General features: G+C 36.3%; 1 protein-coding gene across 1 annotated transcript in view; it reads left to right on the top strand.

The window, feature by feature from the left end:
* The first annotated feature begins 896 nt into the window (after positions 1–896).
* The window catches only part of N (neurogenic locus Notch protein), a 122,870-nt gene continuing 99,467 nt past the window's right edge, over positions 897–24,299 (top strand). The window contains exons 1-2 of the mRNA XM_018546266.1: positions 897–946; positions 2,439–2,572. Of these exons, the coding sequence (XP_018401768.1) occupies positions 897–946; positions 2,439–2,572 (184 nt within the window). The remainder of the gene's footprint in view (positions 947–2,438; positions 2,573–24,299) is intronic.

The following is a 24,299-nucleotide window of genomic DNA, read 5'->3' as shown; positions in this document are numbered from 1 at the left end:
TAATTGTCGTGGTAAATCAAATTGTGATCAGTAGCGGCAGCGTTCGACAGGAGCTGGGAAACGTTTCGGATTCCGAGGAGAGAACGAACGTGATCGCGTGCTGACAAGTGGCGACGCGCTGCTGCGACGAGTTGACAGGGCGGAGTATACCTCCGGGGGAAAAGTGCGTTCGTCCTCCGAAAGCCGGCCGTACTCTAACCTAGCGGGAGCCGGATAAAGCAGAAGGGATTTCTTCTCACCTTCGGGCGGAGGAGATGCGTGCCGGATGTACGACGAGGTAACGCGGGAACGATGAAAAGGAGAACGCCGGACGGCTCGCTGGCGTCGTGCCGCGAACGAAGGGAAAGCCGCGCTCCGAGATAGCCAGAGTGGATATTCCCGGGGATTTTTTTTTTATTATACCGGGACGCATCGCGCGCGAATCAGTGCGCAATTCAAGTAGATTTAAATTCGATAAATCAATGGAAGTTAATCTAGTACGGACTGTTATCTTTTAATTTTCGCCGCTCTAATCGTCAACGTTGAATCGAACCACCGCCCGTTGGATTATTTTATTGTTTATCACAACGGGGTCGTGGTCTTGTTTACATTGTGATGATCGAGTTGGATTACGCTCTCACGTGTGGCCTGAAGGTATGTGCGATAGTGAACTGTGTGAAAGGTTATACGTAATTATTAAAGTGAAGGATATCAGTGCCGAGGTGTTGTACAGGTGCGGGTGTGATACGTCTTGTTGTGAAACGAAGAACAGCAGGGTGAGCGTGTGAGCGCCCGGACCACCCGCCAGTGATCTTTGTTCTTTGAGAATGGAGTGAACACTCAGGCTTTTCTACGTCGAAATATGAGGATTACGTTCTATCGTTGCGACCGTTCGTGGGCATCGATTGCGAGCAAAAATGAATCTCACCCGCGTGTTTCTGCTATTGCTGCTCGTCGCGAGTTCAAGGTATGTTCGCGCAGCGGATGAAACGTTTCGTTGCTGTACTGTCGCGGAATGAAATAAAATCGGAGCTGCTGTTGTGAATGCATTTCTTTTACGAATGTGGAATTCGTCTAGGAGTATTATAATTCTAAGACAAGGAATGAGATATAAATAAATTGTAAACATTTATGGATAAGAGAAATGACGAAGAGATAAATATTCGCAATTTAAAATATTAATTGTGAAATAACTTGGTTAAATTAATAAGTGAGAAATCATAATATTGATAAGAACAATTAAGATATATGTGCTTGCCATTTATACTATATTCACATCACATGATTTGTAATATTAATACTATTTGCAAATTAAAAAACGTGTACTAAATTTTAATAAGTATTTGTTTGATTGAATATTTACTAAATGTAAATATATATTTATTTGGTAATCATTCATTTATTAAACATTAATTTGATTTTAACTATTATTATTTTGTTTTGTACTTATAATTAATAAATATTTATTTACCGTAAGTCAATTTTATGTTAGTACTATTTAAGCAAATATTTATTAAAACATATAGTACATTTTTTCTCAATATATAACATAAATTAATGATATTTAATTATTATTTTGACATATTTTACAATTCTTATTACAAGTATCAAGTAAAAAATGAATTTGTGAAAAGACCTTAAAAGCAAATAATAGTGATTTCTAAAATAAGGAAAATGATGATTACATACTGAAAGAAAAGATTGACTATTGCAGCCAATTTTTTAAAAATGCTATGCCATATTTTACTATCTAATTTGCCGTAGCAACCAATCTTTTCTTTCAGTGTAGTATTAAATCGATTTAATGTACATATGTATATATTAATTGCTTATTACATACGTAACAATGAAATTCTTCCGATACTTGACCTTTGACAATTTGTATCATTTTATTGCAATTCTTTTTAGAAGAATGGTATTGCGATTACTCGAGACAGGTGGCGTGATTATTAGTGGTATAACATTCTTCCGATTATCGTCGCACATTGACATCGTCAACGCGATATCGGTGAAATTGTTTCGTATTTTCATTGTTAGGTCGTCTTACCCGACGTTTCTCGTGTTACATAGAGAATCGATATTACACATGTATCCAATTCGTAAAGGTTGATAAGGAAAATCAATTATCTACACTGGAAAGAACAATTTTACTCAAGTAACTAAGAACTACTTATTTGAAAATAAATCTGTTCGACCATCAAAAGAATCGAATAAGAATCTCAACGAGCAATGTTGCACAAATTTTGCTATTCTAGCAGCGAGTAGTGTTTCAAATAATTCAATTATATTTATATCTGTTTTTAGTTCAACTTTTAGTTATATTTCAGCAAAACCGCGTCTTTTCCGTGTATTTATTTCAAAAATGCTTATTTAAAAAAAGGCTTACAGTTTGCATTATATGTTTATATAAATTCTTCTTTCCGCAGTGCAGTCTCTTAAAATGTACTTTTGTTTTGCAGATGTATGTGCTCGAGCGGATACACCGGACAAAACTGCGAGAGCGATTACATCCCCTGTGATCCGTCACCGTGTGAAAACGGAGGCTCGTGCCATCAGCTCGGTGAACATGACTACGAGTGCATTTGCTCCGAAGGTGAGTACCGCGCAAACTTTTTACCCCATATCGTGCCGTGGAATCTTACCGCGCTACGTACCCCTAATCCCACGAAAGATGAAACTTTTTCTTATCAATACGTACGATCTCCTCGTGTACTTGGCTCGTTTTCCTTCCAACCTCGCTCTCCTCTGCGTCAGAATTACCTCGTCCAAGGTAACAGGAATGACAGCAGAATCTACGCGCCTTGAAGATTTCCACTGTTGCGGCCTCTTTATACGATATTACAGCCTATGATCAGTTACAGTTACGTGGAAGTGCACATGTAACTCCTCGGATTTCTCTTTTTCTCTCCTCTGTCGCTCGCTCGCTTCCGGAGCACGATAATGAATAACTTTCATTCTCTCCTCTGTTATCGAGACCTCGAATTTCGAAAAATTGTTCCAAGGATTTTTCTCACGGAGTGACGTTCCTCTTCGCGTCGCCGTATAATATTTCGGGGAGACACAAAAGTCTCTAATTGCGATGCGTTCTGATAATTCATCGTGGAATTTGGGAAGAGCCTTTTCGGAGATTCTCGCGCGTTCCACTCTGTTTATCGTGCTTAAGAGGATCTTTCGCGCCCGTCGCGTAATCTTGCCCTAAGAAAACGTCAAAGGGGCGGAGGAAAGACCAGGAAAGAGGAGGGCAAAAGAGAAGTCCTCTCTCGCTCAGGGCAATGATTACACTCGGTGCAACAGGTACAAACTTGGGCCAGGGGTGGCCGACACGGCCATTTACGTGCGTGTGTACATGGTAGATGGTTAATGTAAAGCCTAGGGTCAGCCTAGCGTGGCCTCCTCGCTCCCTGGGTTACAATGCGTGGTCCTCTTTTTCCCAGGCGGACCACAACCATGGCGACCCCACCTTCTTACCGCGTCCGCTCCTTCGTTTCCTCCCCCTGTCTTCTCCTTTTCCTTCGTCCCACCTTGTCGGCGCGTCTTTTCCCGTTAAAAGAACGCAAACGAGCTCACCTTTTCGCAGGTGGCTCTTCATTTCTGATTCTTACATGTTTATACCTTATTTGATGTAACATTGTTATAAAGTATGTGTAATTTTATTTTTTCAATCGTCGACACTTCAAATTTTTCATTCATGTGTACTAACAATTTTAATCGTGTATTTTGCCTCTCATAAACAACGTATATGCTGTTCAGATTTGTTTACGTAGTATGATATTTATTCTATATAAAAATAAAATATAATTTAATTTCTTTACTACTGGAGTAACAAAAATGTGATATGATTTAAGCATATTGATTTTAAGGATATATTAAATTCTCATCAATATGCACACTTGTTCAATTTTAATTGAATCTAGCTTTATTACGCACACATAAATTCGTAAATATTTCTGGCAGGTAAAGTAACAAAGATTAAAAAATAGAAGTTGCAGACATCTTTTACATAAACTATATGCGCGTTATTGCGTATTGAGGCACATACATATTTTGCGATATTACATTAGAGTAAAAAATACCGCTTTATGTTTTCCACGTGTTTCGATAAGTATCCGTTTAAGAAGTTTCTTTAGCCGAAGAAACCGGCACATAACTACACGCAGTGTAACTTTTATTTCGATCATCCTCTTCCCGGTTTCTTCCCGGTCGTTTCACCTCGAACGAGGTTGAAGAGAGCGGGGCCGCCCGTCATTATCGCCTTCTCCGCTCAGGGCAACGCCTTCCGCACGCTCCTGTAAAACGCACATTGCTTTCCGATCGTTCTTCCTCTTCTTGCTCCGTGACACTCCAATAAGTCGCGAGGATCGAAACTCGAAGAAGGCGTGCCTCGGTCATATGCCAGCGATCGTTAACGCGGGAAAATCGACGACGCTCGGGGATCATTCGGATCATCTCTGGTCGTCGCCGGGATGAGACCACGACTATACCGGATTTTGCTTGCTGTGTGTGTGTGCGCGCACACAAAGAATTTTTAAACCTTCTCAGTCGGGGAATTTCTTTTCACTCTCGTTCCGACTTTATATTATCGCCGTAAAGATTTTATTTAATATTTTCTCCATTTTTCTCGCGCGCTTCATTCGACATTTGATTTTTGTTGTCACAACTCTGGCCCATTAATCACACGATATAATCCAGTAGATATTTTTCATAATCATTAATATTGAGATTTTTTATGTAAAAGTATGTTTTTGTATTATTATTATTATTATGCTCTCGATTATGTAAAAATATAAAATTAGTAGAAAATTAATTTTTATTTCAGGAAAAGAGTTTCTTCAGGCATGAATAACGTTATTCTAACGTAAACATATTGCTTGATTATGTAATTTTATCTCTTCAAATAATTCTTTTTCCAAAATGAGGAATAATTATTCAGATCGAATTTGTATATTGTATCTTTAAATACATTTTTTTTAAAGTTATGTAAAATATATTTATTGTAAAATATTATTAGTCATGCCTTTTGCATTACGCGAGATAGTACTGCTGCATGCGTTCGCAAGCTGCCGCGTTCGAAATGATTCCCTCGCGTCGTTAGTTATAATGGTTCAATTTGCAGCAGCATGCTTACGCACGCCTTCCGTCATATTTTCTCTCTCATTTGGCTCTTCTCTCATTGTTGATTTCTTTGCAGCTGACGCATCAATTCTTAACTCGCTCTAGTTATGCGTTTTTGTTTGCTTCCTTTGCGAAAAGGAGCTCTTCGCACAGGGCTGAAGGCTCGTAACTATCCTCGGCAGAACTCTGTTCAAGGCGATTCGGTCGCTTAGGTAATCGTAATGGTTCAATTTACAGTAACTCGCTCTCTTAACTCTTATCCTCGCCTGGGTTTTCTTCTTGCGGATGGCACGAGCCATCTATGTTGCCTTCTTCGTTTATTCCTTTTCGTTCTAACTTGGATACTCTGTCTCTTTTTGCCTCATCGCAAGATTAGTTGTCTCTTTCCTAAGGACGGTCCTGCCTGAGACGAGCGAAGAATTTCCCTCGTCGAACGATCCGATCACGCCTCCTCTATTCCATTCCGCTAATTAGAAACTGCTCTATCGAGTGCCGGTTAAACGATTAACCGCGCGCCCGTAGATTAATCAGTCAAAAGAGGAAGGGATGATGATCTCAGTGGAGAAAGAGAGATAGAAGGAGAGAGAGAGATGACTTGGTTTTTTGATCTACTTGCAACACTCGTTTTCTAGAGCCGGACCGAACTATCTTGGTAGACTACCGTTTTCTTCGTTTCTCGTTCTGATTCAATCATTACACACATAGCGCATACGCATATACGCACGCACGTGCAACATGCTACATACGATGATACAGAGCGAACGAAATGAAATCAGAGAAAGAGAGCGAAGAAGTCTTGTCGATTGATCGACCGCGACGATTGTACTGACTCGGTGAAGTTCTTGCGAAGGAATTAAATCGTCGGTTTTATCCTTGCCGCGTACCGCGACGATCGACAAGAAACTCGAATTTATTGTTGAAGTTGTACTTTGTCGGCATCGCTAGAGGATTGAATAGTCTCGTGAGAGATGGTGCGTGCTTCCGTCAATGCTCTCACACCGATTAATTTATTGATCTATTTTTTACTGTTTGCAAGGGGGACTTTCTGAATATTCATTTTTTTTCTATATTTATGTTTTCTATTTTATGTTTATTTTTGAAATTTTTAATTTATTGGCTATTAACATTAATTTTTCTTTTCAAAAAACAATAGTTTTGTGACGAGATGTCTAATCTAAATTAAAGAAAAATCTAATTGTTTTATTACAATAGATTAATTTGTTGTGAAAAAATTTATTAACGAATTCGATTGAATGCACCGTAACTCGTATAACATGTATGTACACCAGTTTTTAATATTAAATTTTATTTCTATTAATTAATAATTAAGATAATGTTTTTTATTGTAATTGAAAAACAATTTTATATTGAAAGTAAAAAAGTATTTAACTTTATATTAATCTTATGATTGATGACTTTGATATCAAAAGGCTATTCAAGCTTATGAAAAATATATTATACCTAATACATACGAGTTATTCTGTCAATCAAAAGCATTTCATTTCTACTGCTTTTATTTCTGTTAACCATCTTGTTCCTCATAATAATTGTAACGGAACCATTACAGGCTGTGTTAATTGAAATCAAGCAAATCGATCGATTCTGCGTCCAATCAAATCGATTCGATCCATTTAGCCATGATCGATGTTGGAAGATTGAGAACCAATCGGATATATTCACTCTTTTGTTTTACCTACCTACTCCACGTAATTTTTGTAACTGTTAACCGCTCGCGCATTTATAAGCTAGCGTATACGAAAAGAACACGGTTTTACTAAAGTACCTAAAAATTTAGATAAATTTGAAACCGATTTTATTGGATTAAAATAATTATGTAGGAAACTCAAGCATGATAATCATTGTTGTTAAAAGTTTTGATATTTTACCAATCAGTTTTACCTATGTATATACACACACACGAGTAACTATGTCCAATAAAATTATTTCCAAATCTATATTTAATTTTTAGAATTTAAAAAATTGTTCTTTCGTGGATGGAAAAATAAATGATTTCTTATCTTATGTTTTTATAAAGAAAAGTAAAATTGCTACTGTAGTCATTACATTGTCTACAGTCTAGATTATTCGTAAAATAGTTATATGATCCGCATGTGAACGTAGACGGTAGAATATTATCTATGCGTGGATAGACAACACATTGGGATGCATCGAGGAAGAGCGAGGTGGATGGTTATTCGTCCTCAAGCTGATTTATACCATTGCGTGGACATAAAGTGCATTGCATGTGCATATGGCGATCGGAGGATCGACGAAAGGTCGGAGAGGATAGAGTTTGCAAAATAAAATATGCGTTTATTTCACCGTTCTTGCTTTCTTCTCTCTATTGCGAACTTTTGCGTAAGATTTATGCGATAAAAAATATGTCGAAGTACGTACGATATACGTATTATAATAATGTTTTTAATATCATTGTATATTAATATAGTACTCTCTTATCGTTTGAAATATCGGAATACACGTTGTTGTGCTAATTAAATTCTCTGTAACATTCGCCAATAATGTCTAACCGGAACGTAGACATTGTATACATTTACATCACAATCCCTTTCTTGTACACTCGCCGAATAAGAAAGCGGTACTTCACTTACGGTACCCGGAAACGAGCGAATAATTGACCGGAGTTTTCCGTCACGCGTCGCGATCGATCTGCTGATAATTATTACATCGATGCACGATAACTTGCGCCTCGTTCCCACGTGTCGTCTCGCATCTACCATTCGTGCAACGGTACACGAATTTTAACGTCGAGGTATTTGCGTACTTCTCTCGCCACCCACACCTCTCTAGTGTAGCATCGCAATCGTCTGTAGAAACGTCTTTTAGATACGTTTAGAAGCGATTCAATTCACACAGCCGTTAAAAGGATAAGAGAAAGATTATTATTATAACTTCTCAGTTACATCGTTCTCTATTAATCGAGCAGAACTCAACGCTTAATTAAATCTTTTTAAGTCTCCTCGCAGGCTAACCATTCAGAGCGACCGCGTTTCTCTCGACACGTTTATGAATGTTATTAATATCTTCTTTCTCGTATGTTCTTGAATATGTTTCTTCGTGTTCTCTTCTAATCTGACCCTTCTCTCAGTGCGATGTCGCATAATTAATAACAGCAAACAATCGAGCAATAAAGTAGGCGCGTACGACGACATCTAACAAGTGTCCTCGCGATGTATATCTCGTATGCCTTCGTTCTCTCGCATTCCGTCCATAGGTCTTGGTCTAGATCTATTTCATCATGCAGTCCAACGTGCCATCATTACATTGTCTCGCTCGTTCTTCTAAATCTTCTCAACTCTGTAAGTGACTCATACGTAGGAGTTTGCGCTGAATACTTGACAAGGTGACACAAAAAGGTAGCAAGTGATATCATAATTGGCTTTTTTCATCATAGGTAAATAGAGAATTGCTTTTCATCACGAAAATTATCGTTGTAATTACATACTTTCATTTATATGTTTTATATACCACGAAAAAAGCGCTCGCAATAGCAAATCACTGCTTCAATTTCCTTTCTATTATTGTACTGATTAAACAGAAACTATTATAAATCTGATCAACGTGTATTAACTATTTATTTGGTGCTCATGATTGCATCATTAATTAAAAGTTAAATAAATAATATTAACTCATAAAAGATTATTTTACGTATATAAATTTGCTCGAAACTTGTAAATATTTCAATTATGTTAACTTGCAATATTTGACTTGCAAGTATATGTTAATAATTTGATAGATTAAATAACTACTTGCTTTTACACTTTTACATTTTTTTGAACTTGAATTCTAATCTTTTCTCTCTTAAAAATTATTATGAGTACGCCGTCTCGCTTTTTTCAACTCCCGCTGATGTCGAAACAAATCAGTTGTTCAACCAAAAAGAAATGAGAAACAGGAGCTTCCGAGAGAAGTGGAGACACCGATCTCGGACTGGATGCTCGGCTCACAGTTCCTCGCGACAGTGACAGATACGGCTCGTTGTTGTCCATGGTTGCTCGTGGCCACACAGAGATACAAGTATACCGCTAACGTTTCATTCTCATAAGCTCGGAGAAGGGCTGGAAGGGGAAACGATAAATGAGTTCTAGACGAGACGTGACTCCAAGCTGGAGCTCTTGTCTCTATCTGGCCCTCCGAATTGCAGATCGTAAAACTTACGATGTGAGAAAATGTAGCATTTACTTGTTACATACGATGATCGTAAAGTAACGATTTTGTTTCATACTCTTACTGCCTGTCAATGCCTTCTTATTGAGATAAAGACCAATCTATTTGCATAAGAATTAGAAATCTCGAAGAACGCGTGTTACATCAGCGTTTGTAGGTTTTATATCTTCTATATGCAAACTTATTGCTCAGCAACTATCGCGAGTCATTGCTTGCACAGAAATTACTGTGCGAAAATTTATACGCTATTATGTTACATGTATATGAGATATGAACAGACGTAACAAGCTAACAAAATATATTATTAGTCTGGCATTTTACGTAGCGACGTACGAGTTTCGTGGACATAGTTACGTTCCCACGATTTAGTCAAATCGCACAGATGTGCCAGGGAAGAACCCCTTTCGATTTCATTTTTCGTTCATTGAGGTTTCGATGTGTCGCGAGACAACACTGCACGAATCTCTGGGGAATTGGTCTGAAATCATGGCGCGAACAACCCTTCTCTGAAATATAAGTTACATTAATACGAAATATAATAATAATATTATTCGATATACGTAAGAAGAATGTGTGAGAGAGAGAGAGAGAGAGTTAATTTTTTTTTAAGATTAAAAGAGTCTCGACTTACAATTAGATAAAAATGAACGTTTTGCTCTAATAAAATAAAATTACGCGTCTAATATAATAAAAAAATAATTTATAAATTTAATTCAGTTACATTAAAAAATAAAATGAAACTTGTGTATACATAATCGTAAAGTAGAATAGTCCATTGAACTTTATATGGGAAATGAAATAGTAGAAGATAAACCTCTGTGAGATATCTTCCTCGTGGGCACCTTTTATTTATTCAGATGATAGAGAGAGGCTGTTGTCCCTTTTGTCTGCGTCTCCGGTGAAACGATAAATCCACACCCACGCGGTGTAAACTGAGCTGGACGCTGCCGTGGAAGTAGCCGGAATCGGGCGCGGCTCGTCATTGCGCTGAATATAAATCTAGATTAATTTAAAAGATTCATTGAATCGCAGTATCGTCGTATATGAACAAATTTTATATTGCAGTGTCACATTGATAGTTGGACGTTTAGCATTTTCTACTTAAAATTGCTCGAGTAATGTATTTTAAAATCTTGCATTTTTAATCTAATTTAAGATTGTTGTTTTCCAGCGATAATTAATTTATTTCTATATCAAAATCCATTTTTCTAACATATTTACGAAATGTTTCTATTTCTAAGGAATGTTTTATCAAATGATCAATTCAATTTAGTTTCTCTATCTTTTTTTTTTTAATTTATTCTACACGTTAACCAATTGAATTTGTTATTGAATTCACGTGGGGCTCAATTGACAAAGCAGATGCGCGGTATTCCTATTCGAAAACAACAGGGTCTCGGTCGATGATGGAACAGAGACGTGGCAGGGAGACGATATCCATAGAAAGGGGACCACACCCCGTAGAAATCGACCATGTTGCGTTTGTTCTTGCGGCACGATGGCGCGAATCCCAGCGAGCCCCCCTAAGACCGCGAAGAATCATCGAGTCGCTCGTAAAGCCGCCGCGCACCGATACCTTCTATTCCTCTTCTCTTGTCCTTCTTCGTCTCTCCTTTTTCTTCTCTTCGTCTGTTCTTTTTCCATTGGTCCTTATATTCCCTTCTCTACTCGATACCATCTACGAACTCTCGCGGCAACCCTTTCTCGTATTCTTCATATTTTACCATTACCATATCAGGTTCTTCTCGATTCTCCTCTCCTTTTTACCGCACTCTATTCGGTCTCTTATTAAATATATCTGCCTTACACGAACGCACACGCGCGGGCACGCACATTTGATTATCACTCGGACTGATCGGATCATTCCTGTAAAGCCGCAGCCTATCTTGACGACTTCGTATGATTGCTTTCGTAATAGTTTTATTTTTTATGAACCTATCAATTTGCTACCACGCGCTTCTGAATCTCCTGAGAATGCACTTTTTTTCTTATTGTGAAATAGTATACTTTGTTTGGTATTCGCGCATCTTTCATATTATTTGCAGAATGACTTTTTCTGAGAATAGATATGACATAATTGTGATACAAATAATTCTATGAATGCTCCTTAATAGACTTGAAAGAAACTCGTTGACGTGATAAACACAGGAGGAACCAGTTTTACGGGTAAATGTAAACGTTCTTAATTAGATCCGATGCGATACGATTCAGGGTCGCAATGCTGAAACGAGTCAAGATCTTTTCAGGTCGATTCTCATTCGTGAAACAAGTTTCTAGCCCGAGTTTCTTCCGCTTTCCGAATATACAAAGAGACGTCATTTGTCTTTCTGATTTCATCTCGACAGCTTTTTACTTCCCTACAAATATCTTCATTGCTATTTCTGAGAGCAAGGATTGAAACCGGTATAATTCGGGGAAAAAGGAGAAGGTTCAATTTCCTGCAAGAAAATACTTTATGTCAAATGTCATGTTTTACTTATTTGCGAATAAAATTTTAAGATTTATTATTGCATATATTTATACATATAATTTAAACTCAAAATAGCAGTGTATGTACCTATCTATTTTCATCCATAAAGAATCAACTATAGACTTGCAATTAATGTATCGTAAGAGATTAACATTGTAGTTGTAACGTCAAGTAATAAAGATATAAATATAAAAAAAGAATACAAAATTGTTTATATGCCATCATATCTATGTAACAATTTGAAAATTAAATATTTATTTAGTTGTTTCTATGCATACAGAACGTGTACTTAGATCTTAGATTCAATAAAAAATCCAGACTGTATGTATATACGTGTTTATGAATTTGAAAGCTCGGCCAAAGGCCGAGATATTGCATATCTTAATACGACTCGAATATTTTCATACATTTTCATGAGCACTAACTGACCGGCTTCTATAATTTTATGAGTCGCATTTCTGTTGCAACGCGAGATAGTATTATATTTTATTATTCTGCTTTATTTTTCTGCGTACTGTGAGATCAACTTTCACATTTATTTTTTATAGTTTTTATATTTGCATTTGATTGATTTTTAATGTTTTCCTTCTTTATTAATATTTAATTTTTTCATTAAGCATGCTTCTAACATTTATCATTTTTATACTTTATTAGTACATATCTTTTATGAGAGAAATTTGTATACACTCTATTTTGAAAAATATAATAGATAATAGAATGTAAATTTAAATTAAAAAGCAAATAATAATGTTTCTATTTCTTCTTATATACAACATTTTTGTAATATACATATTATATAATTAATATAAAAATTGTACACACAGATATCTATACGTTTCACGGTAACGTTTTTCGGTCGTCCTTGTATTCTCACCGAGCTTTCCTTGCATGAAAACCACAAACCACGCATCGATACGACGGTCCACACGTTTGCACTAGTGATGTATGTGTTTATATAGTGAATATATGCACAGACCACGCGGTGGTATGCACGCGTCGAACGCATGGGGAAAGGGTTCACCGTACTCACGTGGCGATGCACGGAGGCACAGGGGGACGCGTTGTTTCTCCGGGAGGTCATCCTGGTGGAAGTCGATTGACCTCTGACTTCGGCGCCTCCGTGTTCCCATAAACGTGATCACGGAGTTACTTTATATCCCGCCTCGGAGCGTGTACATCCCGAACAAAATTTTCGGCTGCGCATCATCGAGATGAGCACCGGAAACTACATTATTGATAATGCGAACAAATTCAACGGCATCTATAGTTTATCGCTAGAATATCTAGCTATTTTAGGTTCTTGGCTAAGCAAAATAATAAAATCTATTATTGTGAATAAGTTTATATTCAAAGTTACAATTGCATATAAATTTGTAACATAAAAAAATTCAAAATTTTAATTAGTATTAAAGCATATCAATAAAACAATTATTTTTGATTATCAACTTTAATTATCTATAATAAATGTTTCTTAATTGAACATTTATTGACATGATTATATGCCTTCAATTATTCAGGTAAAATTTATAGCTATCAATTGAGGCACACGTGATTGCTCTAAATATGAGACTTCGATCGCGAGAGTAGTGCTCCAGTAAGAAGAAGATATTATCTAAGATGAAATGACGGAAGGTAGATGCGGGAAGGACGGAGAAAGGGAGGGAAACGGATACGGATAAAGAAGAGAGGACACCGGTACACCTGCGGTCATAAACTTGTCGAAGTAGCATGGCATAACGTAATAGCAGGAGAGCGTTGCCTTGCCTTTCGCGCGCGTTGCCCTTGATTGCGACGATAAAACCTTCCCCTTTCCACCGCTTTGCTTCGCCACCGGTTGCCACCGTCTTTCGCCCATCCCCCTTCTCTTGCACCCCTTCTAACACCCTCTGGCGGACTCCACAGTGCGCAACGCGATTTTACGCGCGCACACATGCGTGCGTATACGACAAGCGGCATGGCGCGCATTCTATCGCGCGTCGGTGCTCGTAAACTCAAGCCCAGTCGGAATTCTTCGTGGAAGCGATAACCGAAGCGTATAAATTTAAGATCGCTTTGTTCACGAGTCCACCGTTGATCGACTAACAGTAAAGGAAGTTCGACGCAGCCTTCGATTAACTAACTCTGCCTGACGATTTTCTCTTCTTTACGCCAGATCAAAATTCTCGCTGGAACATCTATCTTTCGAGAATCGAAATCGGTACAAATTGGATGAAAAAAAAAACTTCAATATCATAACTATAAAGTTTCTGTTTCTTAACTTCCTTATTATGATATAACTCACGATAATTGTAAACTCATATGACGATTGTAATAAGGTAAATATTGTATTTTCATGGATTGCAAATCAAATCAATCGAAATTACTATCGACATTTTCAATTTCTGTCGTTTAATATGAATGAAGGGATCTCTCTTCTTTTCTGTCGACATAGTAACGCCAACGTAACGATAGAGACGATTATGATAATCGCGATCGTTGCGAATGCGCTTAAGCAATGTTGAATTAGTCGATGATTGTATTCTCTTTGTGCACTTTAATTGCAATTTGCGATACAAATAGAAATGTGAACGCAGCGAATGCACTCTATTCTTTAACATGCAACATAGATTTTTTTATAATTTTTCAATCGAGAAAATTCGACCGAAAAATTCGCTAGACATTACAGAATATTTACGAGAGACTTGACTACCGATATTGCCTTTAATTAGCGGATGCTTCTTCTATTTCGAAGAAAGATCATGGAAAGATCGTCGCGGAAATGATCATGCCGCTTCATCGCGGCTCTCCGATCGTATTAATCATAAAAAAAAGTCATAAAGCTTGCAGTAAAATGAGAGAGTGCTTTTCTGCATCCGGTCGGATCTCTGTATTCGTTGTTCAGCGAAAACCATAGAACATAAGAAAGATGTGGACGGTACGTGAAGTATTATTTCAGGAACATGAATATAAGAAGCAGAGGAAGAAATGGAATCAACTATATTTGGAAGGGCAAAACTGCCGTTTGATCACTAACTTTTTATCGTAGGTACAGTAATTTAATCAAATTCAAAGAATAAATTGTGTGCATTTTAGGGAAGAGAATTCTTATTAGAAGAGTTGAATATAAAACTATTTCTATAAATCATTTTTTATAATTATTTACAGAAGAAGATTAAAAATTCTGTCAGTATCTGAAATTATCTCCTGGAACTGACTTTGGAAAAAAATTTACCGATTTATATTATTAATTCATTAATTGTTCTTCGTTTCCCTTCTTTTTGTATCTAATGTCTCAGTTTTTTCGTCGTCTTTTTCACGTATTCTTGTACTTACGGTGAAAACGTTCAGGATGCTATTAAAGCGGCATATCGTGCGCAGGGCAATCTGTGGCTCCTCTGCCATCGCGAGATCACTCTTGAAAGAGGATTACTCGTGACTTCCTCCTTCCCCGGGCGGGTGCACTTTGCGCTCATCTTTCCTTTCGCGTCTATCGGCCTCGTCATCGCGCGGAATGCGATTATTATTCTCTCTTACGACAACGGCGTCATTTCGCAGAGTGGAGCACCTAAGAATATGGAATCCCGCGGGGCAAAAATTCACGGAGCGAAAATGTCGGCGTAAATTGACTTTAACTGCCGAATCTTCTGATCGCGTAATCGGTTACTGCACCGCTCACCTTTAACAGAACGAATGTATTAACGATTGAAATAATTTTTCAAATAACAGTAAATTATTATTTATAACGAATTTTTTTTTATTAAAATTTATTTGTCAAGTTTTTGTTGAGATTAATTAATTTAACGACAGTTTATTCACATTTATTCTTTTAACTAAGTTTTTTAGCCTATTATGATATATGTATATATTTTAGTATTATGACATATATAGTAACTTTTTTACAAGCTTCTATTTTATAAAATCGATGCTTCGTGTAATTGCCAGTAACGCTATAAATTCAAGTTTAGATATAATTATAACGGTAGATTAAATTTTTTTGTGCTCCTCCGTACAATTAGTATGAAATAAGATTTCATTGGAACCAATTAAACTTCTATTTTGCATGCTATCGCCGGCGTGTAAGTACTTACAAAACATGGTCCAACGTAATGCCACGTCGCTTTTTCGCGTAATTTCATTATTTTGTGATGCACAAGATAGAAGTCGTTAGCTAGACCGGTTAGGAGTATGAGCGAGCAAACGCGGTGTACCGAGAAGGGATGAGGAAGAAAAGGAACTCGATCCTTCGGCATATACATAGAGAAGATGAAGAAGGAAGTCGCAAAGATTACGAAAGAACATGTGCACGAGCACATCTTGAACGATCCAGCATTTCGATATCGTCCTCTGAACGTGACCGCGCGCTGCGATTCCTCTTCGCCCAACATAAGTCCGTGACGTACTTCTTGCTCCGGAAGAAACTACCAAGTAGCCGCTAATTAAATCGAGAGGTCGATATTGTTATACATTTATAAACGCTAAATGGAAGGTGAAATTCAAATTCACTTGAATTTAATGTTTAAAATAATTACATTTTTAAAAATAGTTTCTATATTGCTTTTAAAAATAATTCTTCATTCCATTAATACAACGTAGAAGTTTTTATTTTGTTTGCTCAGAGTTATAATAAGATACTATGAAACAAATAATTAGGTCTTGAATTTTTCATGAATACCTTTGTTTTTTAAAACGAATAATTTGTTTAATTGTCGCTTAAAAATTGTTTATTTTTAATATTCAACGAATATTGTTTGTCATTTGTCTGCCATTCAATGTCTAGGAAATAATTCTAGCTGATTACTGGAAATCTTGAACTTTACAGCTATAAACAATAACAGTTTCATATCGTATGTCATATCTGCCGAGTGGTTTCTGACGATAGAAGCGATATGATGAATGATTTGGCGTTGCTTGGGTGCTTCTCTGGTGCTCTTCCGCGTTACAACCTTCCCTCGAAAGAGAAATCTCGCATAATATCCCACGACGTTATCACGCAGCTTCAGGAACCGGGAGAATTTCCTGGGAATTTGCAAAATTGCCGCCAGGCAGCAGAATCAAACGTCAGCGATTAATCGCTGCATAAAGATACTGCAAGTAGACATCAACTTAAGCTTCGCGAGTAATTTTGAAACATTATAGCAATACATTCGAAACCATGTACGAGAAATTATTATAAATACCATTTGGTTTCAAATTCATTAATTATTGTGTGCTATGAAAAGCATTACATTAAAACACTTTGAAGTTTGCAACAAAATTTTCTCTATTTTATGTGAACATTTACAAAAACGTACTAAAAATAATCTCATTAATACGTCAATAAACCAGTTCTGTAATAAACTTTCTTACACAGACATCTCACTGATTTTTATAAAATAACCAGTTATACGATTTTTAATATATTGCATCTCGGATTATGCGACTGATGTCGCACTTCGATGCACATTTATCGTGACACTTTATCGCATATAAATCGAGCCATACTCACCGAAACATCATCAGATTCTATCCCGCAGCTTCTTCTCCTTCTTAATTATCATTCGCGTATAAATGGCTTGATATCCACTGCAGGTGTCTGTAGTGGATAAGCAACGGTTTTCACTCTAGACGATCTGAACGATTTATCGCGCACGCGTGTTCATTTGACGTGATTAAATAGAAGTCGCGCGCGCCTTGCGAGAACGTTGATCGTCGTTGACCTGTTTTGATGTCGAGCGAGTTAGATTAGATTACGATGATCGGCGATTTCCTGTTGCACTTCGAAGTCATCGGGTCTGATCGACCGTGACCGTCAATCGGATGATTCTTGATAGAAATAATCATGAGGTCTCATAAACTACGCGAGAAAGACAGTACGTGTATGTTTGAGACCTAATTACTGATAGAGCCTGGGATAACTTCGGTGAACAGCGTGTGAGAAGACAATTCTCACAATCAGCGAGTACAAACCTGATGCATGAGAAACATTCGACACAGTCGCTAATTGACGGAATATGAAAAATGTTACGATGATAATAACAGAAAAAATTCAGGCTGGAACAATTAGGCTTTACTGAAAAGAAACGATACAGTTTCTTCACAACTTCGCGCGACGTATTTCTAACGGATTGTTCCCAGACTGATTAATGGAAATTTTTATTATGTTGGGCAACGTTTTATCTTGTAAAAAATCATGTCAAACGCTGTAAATAATTTTAACACGTCTTTTGTTTAAAGTACATTTAATTCTGATAATCTAATGACAAAATAAAACAATTTTTATAGTTTTTCCATTTCTTATAATGGTTTTTTCATCAATGTTAAATTTTTATCAAATTTTCATTTAAAATAATATAAAGATCTTTCTTGAACACATATTATCGACAATTGCTTCGATTAATTTTTTGTTCTATGTGTTTTGTTCTATGCTTTCCTTTTAATTTATGCAATAGCAAGGTGTGATTATCAAACATGTTATTAAAGGAAAGTGATCGTTAGCAAAGATGAATGTTTAATGATAGTTTTCTTTACGATTAGTTGTGTTTAAAGACTGATTATTGTAATTGAGAAATTCCGAGAAGAGCGTTATACATAAAAATGTATACAATGTTTTCGCATGCAGGAAAAATATCGATAGAGACCCATCGGCATATCTCGTTTATTAGAAAAAAGATCGTATAATTACTCGCCATATGACTCGGCTAATTAAGTCTGTCAAAAGGGATGCGCGTTAATGAATAATTGCCAACAATTACGTGCGCTCGCGAACGCGTTATTTCACACGATCGCGTTATAATCAATACTTGCATATCCCAGATTAATAGCAGATTTATTCTTTACATTGAAGCGCAACTTAATTGTCTCTCGTTACGTACTAATTATAGTACAGTGATGAGAATTTTCTAAGAAAAAATCACCGATGAAAAAAATCACATATACATTGTTTATCGGTTTATTTTCTTTAATTAATCTTCGAGCACACTTTCTCACATTTCTATTTTTTATCGCATACATTTAACGAGGTACTTTATTAATGCAAAGGTGGATACAGAGATTTTTGATTGCGTATTCCTGTATCATATCGTCGTTGCGTATTAATTCAATGATACGACATGTTGCGTATCTTTTGCATATTGCATATCATCGTATAATATCATATTTTAATACGGTACAGCACTTTCCATTTGTACTTATACTAATACGTGACAATATAACACGCGGGTTATTTTAACTTTGCATATCATCGTATAATATCATATTTTAATACGGTACAGCACTTTCCATTTGTACTTATACTGATACGTGACAATATAACACGCGGGTACGCAAATTTATTTTAAAAGGCGATACTTCAGTAATTACTTCTGATATTTATGAATCCAGGAAAAACACGTTTGCGATTACAAATATTACGGTTAAACCGTGAGTTCTTAGTCAGAGATACTGTATTTCTCTAGTTACTCTTATCGATTTAACATGCCTTTTCATCATTGTCTATTTGCCTTGATACTGTTAACTGTTACTAAAACGGGATTGAAGCCTGAGTATATATACTATAAACGTGATGTTATTTTTATAATTACTTTGTATCTGTCACTGTGATAAAAAGAAATTTTTTAATTTCTTTGAAATTTTGTACTAATTTTATTGGTATAATTTGGATTGAAGGGGGTCAAATTTTTTATGTTATTTTTATGACTTTTGTTCTTAGATCAGTTAGATTTAATAAAATCTATCTCAGTAATTGTGTGTTACATATTTTTAACGTCGGATTAGTAACGCACTTGTCCTCGTCTATATTCAGACATTGATCCTCCCTTTCCGTGACCGGTGATTATAGCTGAAAAGTATCCTCACGAGTACCGCGGTGCATTGCATAACGTGCAACACGCCGCGGCTCGTTTTATAAGCTAACGCTTCTTATTGGAAGGAGAGCTTCTGGGCAAAGGCGAGGGTGGACGAGAGTATATGAAGCGAGATAGGATAAAAACGCGAGGAGTCTCGCCGTACGATCTAATTGGAACACGATTCTGACCCTGAAACCCAAGATAGGAAAATATTCGAGCTTCGAGAACCTGCTCCTCTGTCCCCTTTGTGCTGCCCCTTCTAAGAAAGGTCAGCAAAAAGGTAGAATTGGCATGTGTGTGAACTCGATGGTTTGAGACAAACATTGTAGATATTATAACATTACGTTCTCAAGTTTTCATGTACCCTTGTATAGTCAGGTTTACCACACTACTCTATATATTTAATTAATTATATATATTTGTGTGTGTACGAATGTTTTGTAAATATTTTTCTAACTTAGAATGTATGTAAGTTATATATCGCATTTATAATTTGTGACTCTTACAATTAGTCATTATACGTGAGTCACCGCAAAGTCTTTATTTTATGTGTATAATACAAGAATAGATACATGATATTTCGCATACACGTCACATATTGTCGGACAATTTATTATAAAAGAAGACAATTTACGTACGCAGTGCATTATTGTGCGCACGGCTAAGACTGGCTTGAACTTCGTTAAGACTCTCATACGCGCAAAACATCCTTCGAAGGTCCGTGTGCATCCGACCGCTGAAACATCGTCTGTCCTCGTAATTGACGCGTCACCTCGCGTAGGTGTCCTTCGTCGTTGTTCTCCACCTTCCTTGTCTCGTTTCCTCCTTTACGTCGATGTTATCCGCACCATGTGATCTGTTTATTTTTACTTCCTCTCGCGCTCCTGTTTTTCTCGAAAGGTTGTCTTGTGAATCCTAACGTGCATTCATATATTATTTGACTGATAATTTACGGCAGATTCGAATCTCTTCGAAATAGTGAAGTCGTGGTGAAAGCCACTACACAACATTACTGATAAGAGCGAAGAAAACGTACGTCAGTATATAAATTGTGTTTAATATGTTTTATATAAACAAACGTACAACTCGCTGATTAACTTTTTTTGCTAGTTTACTTTTCTTTAATCTTCTGATTAGCTTTTTTCATAGATGCAAATATAAAAATCTGATCTTTTAATTAAAACTTTTTGATAATATATCCCTAAATGCCTAGTCATTAGTAGTTACAAAATTAGATAGTCAAAAAATTAAAAAGTTCCAAGAAATAAAAAATAAAAAATTTACTGAAAAAAGATCTTACATTTAACAGACAAAGTTATCAAATACGAAAGAAAAAGTTTTTAAATACAATATTTTAGTAAGAAAATAAACTATATTTTCTACTATATAAAGTTATTCCTTTAAGTACTCATAAATATTTTTTGCAATAAATATCACGTGAATTTATTTTGAAATCTGATTATGCGATCGAGGTTTCATTCGCGAGAAGATCGGCTACCTCATCATTGAATTAATAACTGCTGCACAATATAGCTCATCAAAGTCTTGTCGTAGCAGCTCGTGAGTCTTTTCGCAACTTGGCAGGGAAGACACGAGAAAAGACGTGTCTGTACGAACGCCGCGGAGACAGAAAGCGAGAGAAGTGGTGGAAGAATAGCCTCGTTAGCACCTTTCGAGTCAGCCGATCAGCATGCAGATGCGTGCGGGAGAATGCACTTATTAATTTTAATCGGTGCTAGTCGGTAAGGCGCGGTGAGATAGAAGACGCGCGCGTGGGTGTCAGTAGCGTGAAACACGAACAGAGTGGGGAGAGATAGGGAGAAGAACGGGCGCGAGAACGTGAAAGCTTCCAATTTCCATCTCCGTGCCCCCCTGGCGCTGATGGAATTTCTCGGCCTGCGAGTAACGGTGCCTTCTAACCCACGCACATTGGAGATGTGCAGCGGGATGCAAGGCGGAGATCGCGCACGTAATTGAGGAGGCTGCGTCGGTTTGGTGTCACTGGCTATAAAGTTACGTCGCTTATCCGCATATTGCCTATGCTATACGTTATGTACGCTATGTCTACATAAGCAGTACATTTGTTTCCGGAATAGATAGTGACGAATTATACATATTCGTGCTATGTAACGTTACACATTTCTTATTATGAATTTTTGTCATTTTTTTATCTGTTCGAAACTGATTATATTAAAGAAATTATGAAAGAAAACCGTTATTTCTTATATAAGGTTTTTATATTAAATATTAAATATTTAACGTAATTAATACTTTAAGCTATTATATAATATTATATATATATATATATATATATTCTATCCACACACAAAAATAATTCATTTAAAATGTAATACAAAGTTTCTATTATCTGTTTGTATACGCATGACACAAACAAAAATAATTTAATGTTAATAAAAAGAAAAATAGCATCAAAAATTATTCCCGATCTTTGAAAATTAATGATTACCCACCGGATTTCGTGTGACCCAGTCATTACTAATCAAGGGTTAATAGTAATCATTCTTATAATCTTTGTTTGTATCAAATGCGTACGTTGGCACATCATTAAAAAAAAAAAGCAATTTCTACTATTTGAATTAATAACTTATAGCTATGTAAAAGGAAAAGCAGTGCGTTAATCAGATTTATTCCGGTGAAATGGAATACACTTTCGAGATGTTCATTGCGAGCAGAGAAGGGAAACACTTTAATCGTCGAAGGTTACCTTTACGGCGGAGGCGAATCCGCGCGTTCACCTTCCGCGGTTAAGAGCCCTTTAAGGGGCGATTCCTATCTTCCTTAATTACCGTGCCTTTTTCGCCTTCCTGCTGTAGCCAGGATGGTGGATGAAGAGAGGGGTAAAGTAAGAACCGGGAGCGCGCTCCCTCGACCGACTCGCGGTGGATAAACCGAGTTTATGGTCCTCCTTATGTGCGGCTTTCCTGCTTCTCGATTTGTATCTTTATGTTGGATTTATAGGCTCGCGGAATACTATGCTCGTGGTCATTTAGGTTCAACTGGCAATAGTCTGTACTTATCTTGAAACTATATCAAGTATCGATTTAAGTGTAATATACATGAATAGCATGAATTTCCGTCACCAATGTTTACATTTTATATTCTTTCTTGTTCCTTAATTAAAAATTTTAATTCTCAGAAACTATTTTAAAATCACGTTTAAAATCACGGAAGAGATTACGTGGTATGTGTTTATTTAAAATTAAATTTTGCCAAACTGGATATATAAACATCAAAGTTACTACTATGTTTAGGTAATGTTTATTTGAGAAATGAAAAAATTAAAACATTTTAACATTTTCTGTTCGATTTTCTCTTATTACTGCTTTTAAAAAAATGAAATCTTTGTTTTGATTGCAAAGTATTATACTATTGTTAAATAAATCTTTAATAAGATCATTTATATCGAAATTTATTTAAAATTTATTACAAAAATAGAATATTTGTAATATTTCATACATTAAATGTTATGCGATAGTGAGACTAGCTGACATGTGTTTGGTTTGTTTATAACTGCCGTATATACCTGCAAGACCGCCGTACACTGTATTGTCATTTGTACGATAAGACTCAAACGAGCAAGTAACGACGCGTGCCGCTCCGTATATCATCGCATTATCTTCCGCTTCGCGACAAGTACTAAACGACACGGAACTCTATTATAATTATAAGTCCAGCATAATTTATATTTATACAGTGACCCGTGTTAATAGTAAATTTATAAACACATCAATACAATAACTACTTGTTAAAGTAAATTTTGTACAAGTAGACTTTCTGAGCATGCAAAAATGTTAAAATTAACATTCATTCTAAACAGTAAAAATTGGGCCAGTTTGAAAAAGAATGACTAAATTTCAATCTCTGAAAGTGAAATTTTATTCTTTAGAGTAAGATTGGTCGTATAACTTTGATGTTTGGTTCGCACTGCCACATACGACACTGCATGATATAAAATAATTACTTTTCATGATCTACTGAATGTCTTATACTTGTGTCTCAAGAGATAAAAAAATTTTCTGAATATCTTATGTGATATTTTTTCATATCAAATTCATATAACGATTACAATACAAGTCCAAGTAATACTTACAATTGAAAATAAAACACAATTTGTTTACGTAGATTATGCAGTTTAAAGAAAGAGATTTGTATACGTGAAGGATACATGTACAAATATCACGTCGGTAATAGATAAAACAATTGCACAGAATAATTTTGTCCGTGTAGAATCCCTTCTTCGGCGTCAATAAATAGTATGAAAATAAGCAGAGTTTTACCGGAGATAGTTGCCGTAATATGCATTGGTTGCCGTAACGTTACATCGAATTGATATAACTTTCGGATTGCTTCTAACGGTAAACAATCGATAGCCGTTTCGCGTGAATCTTGCATTTCATTTCGTCTGTTCGCTTTGCTCGCATATTCGTATCACGTACCAACTGACTTGGATTCGTAAATATTGACATTGACAGTACAACCCGACTACTTTGAGAGAGTTCTGATAAAAGTGCCGTCGTCTTTGTCCTTTTGCATTCTGCAATCCGAAATGTTACGGAAAAATTTGTGCCTTTGTTCTGCAGCATTCATTGTTGAAGTTGCGCGCGAATTATACCTAATTTAAGTGTAGTTACTAATTAGACGATAAGCATTTCCGCTGAAGGTAAATGTTTCAAGAATTGATACAAATAATCTCTTTCTTCTTTTTTTCTTTATTATCAGCTCATTAAATA

This window comes from Cyphomyrmex costatus, unplaced genomic scaffold (genome assembly GCF_001594065.2).
Source record: "Cyphomyrmex costatus isolate MS0001 unplaced genomic scaffold, Ccosl1.0 scaffold530, whole genome shotgun sequence".
NCBI classification, from domain to species: domain Eukaryota; kingdom Metazoa; phylum Arthropoda; class Insecta; order Hymenoptera; family Formicidae; genus Cyphomyrmex; species Cyphomyrmex costatus.
The sequence above is the reverse complement of the archived record's forward strand: the minus strand, read 5'-3'. Positions and strand labels throughout refer to the sequence as shown.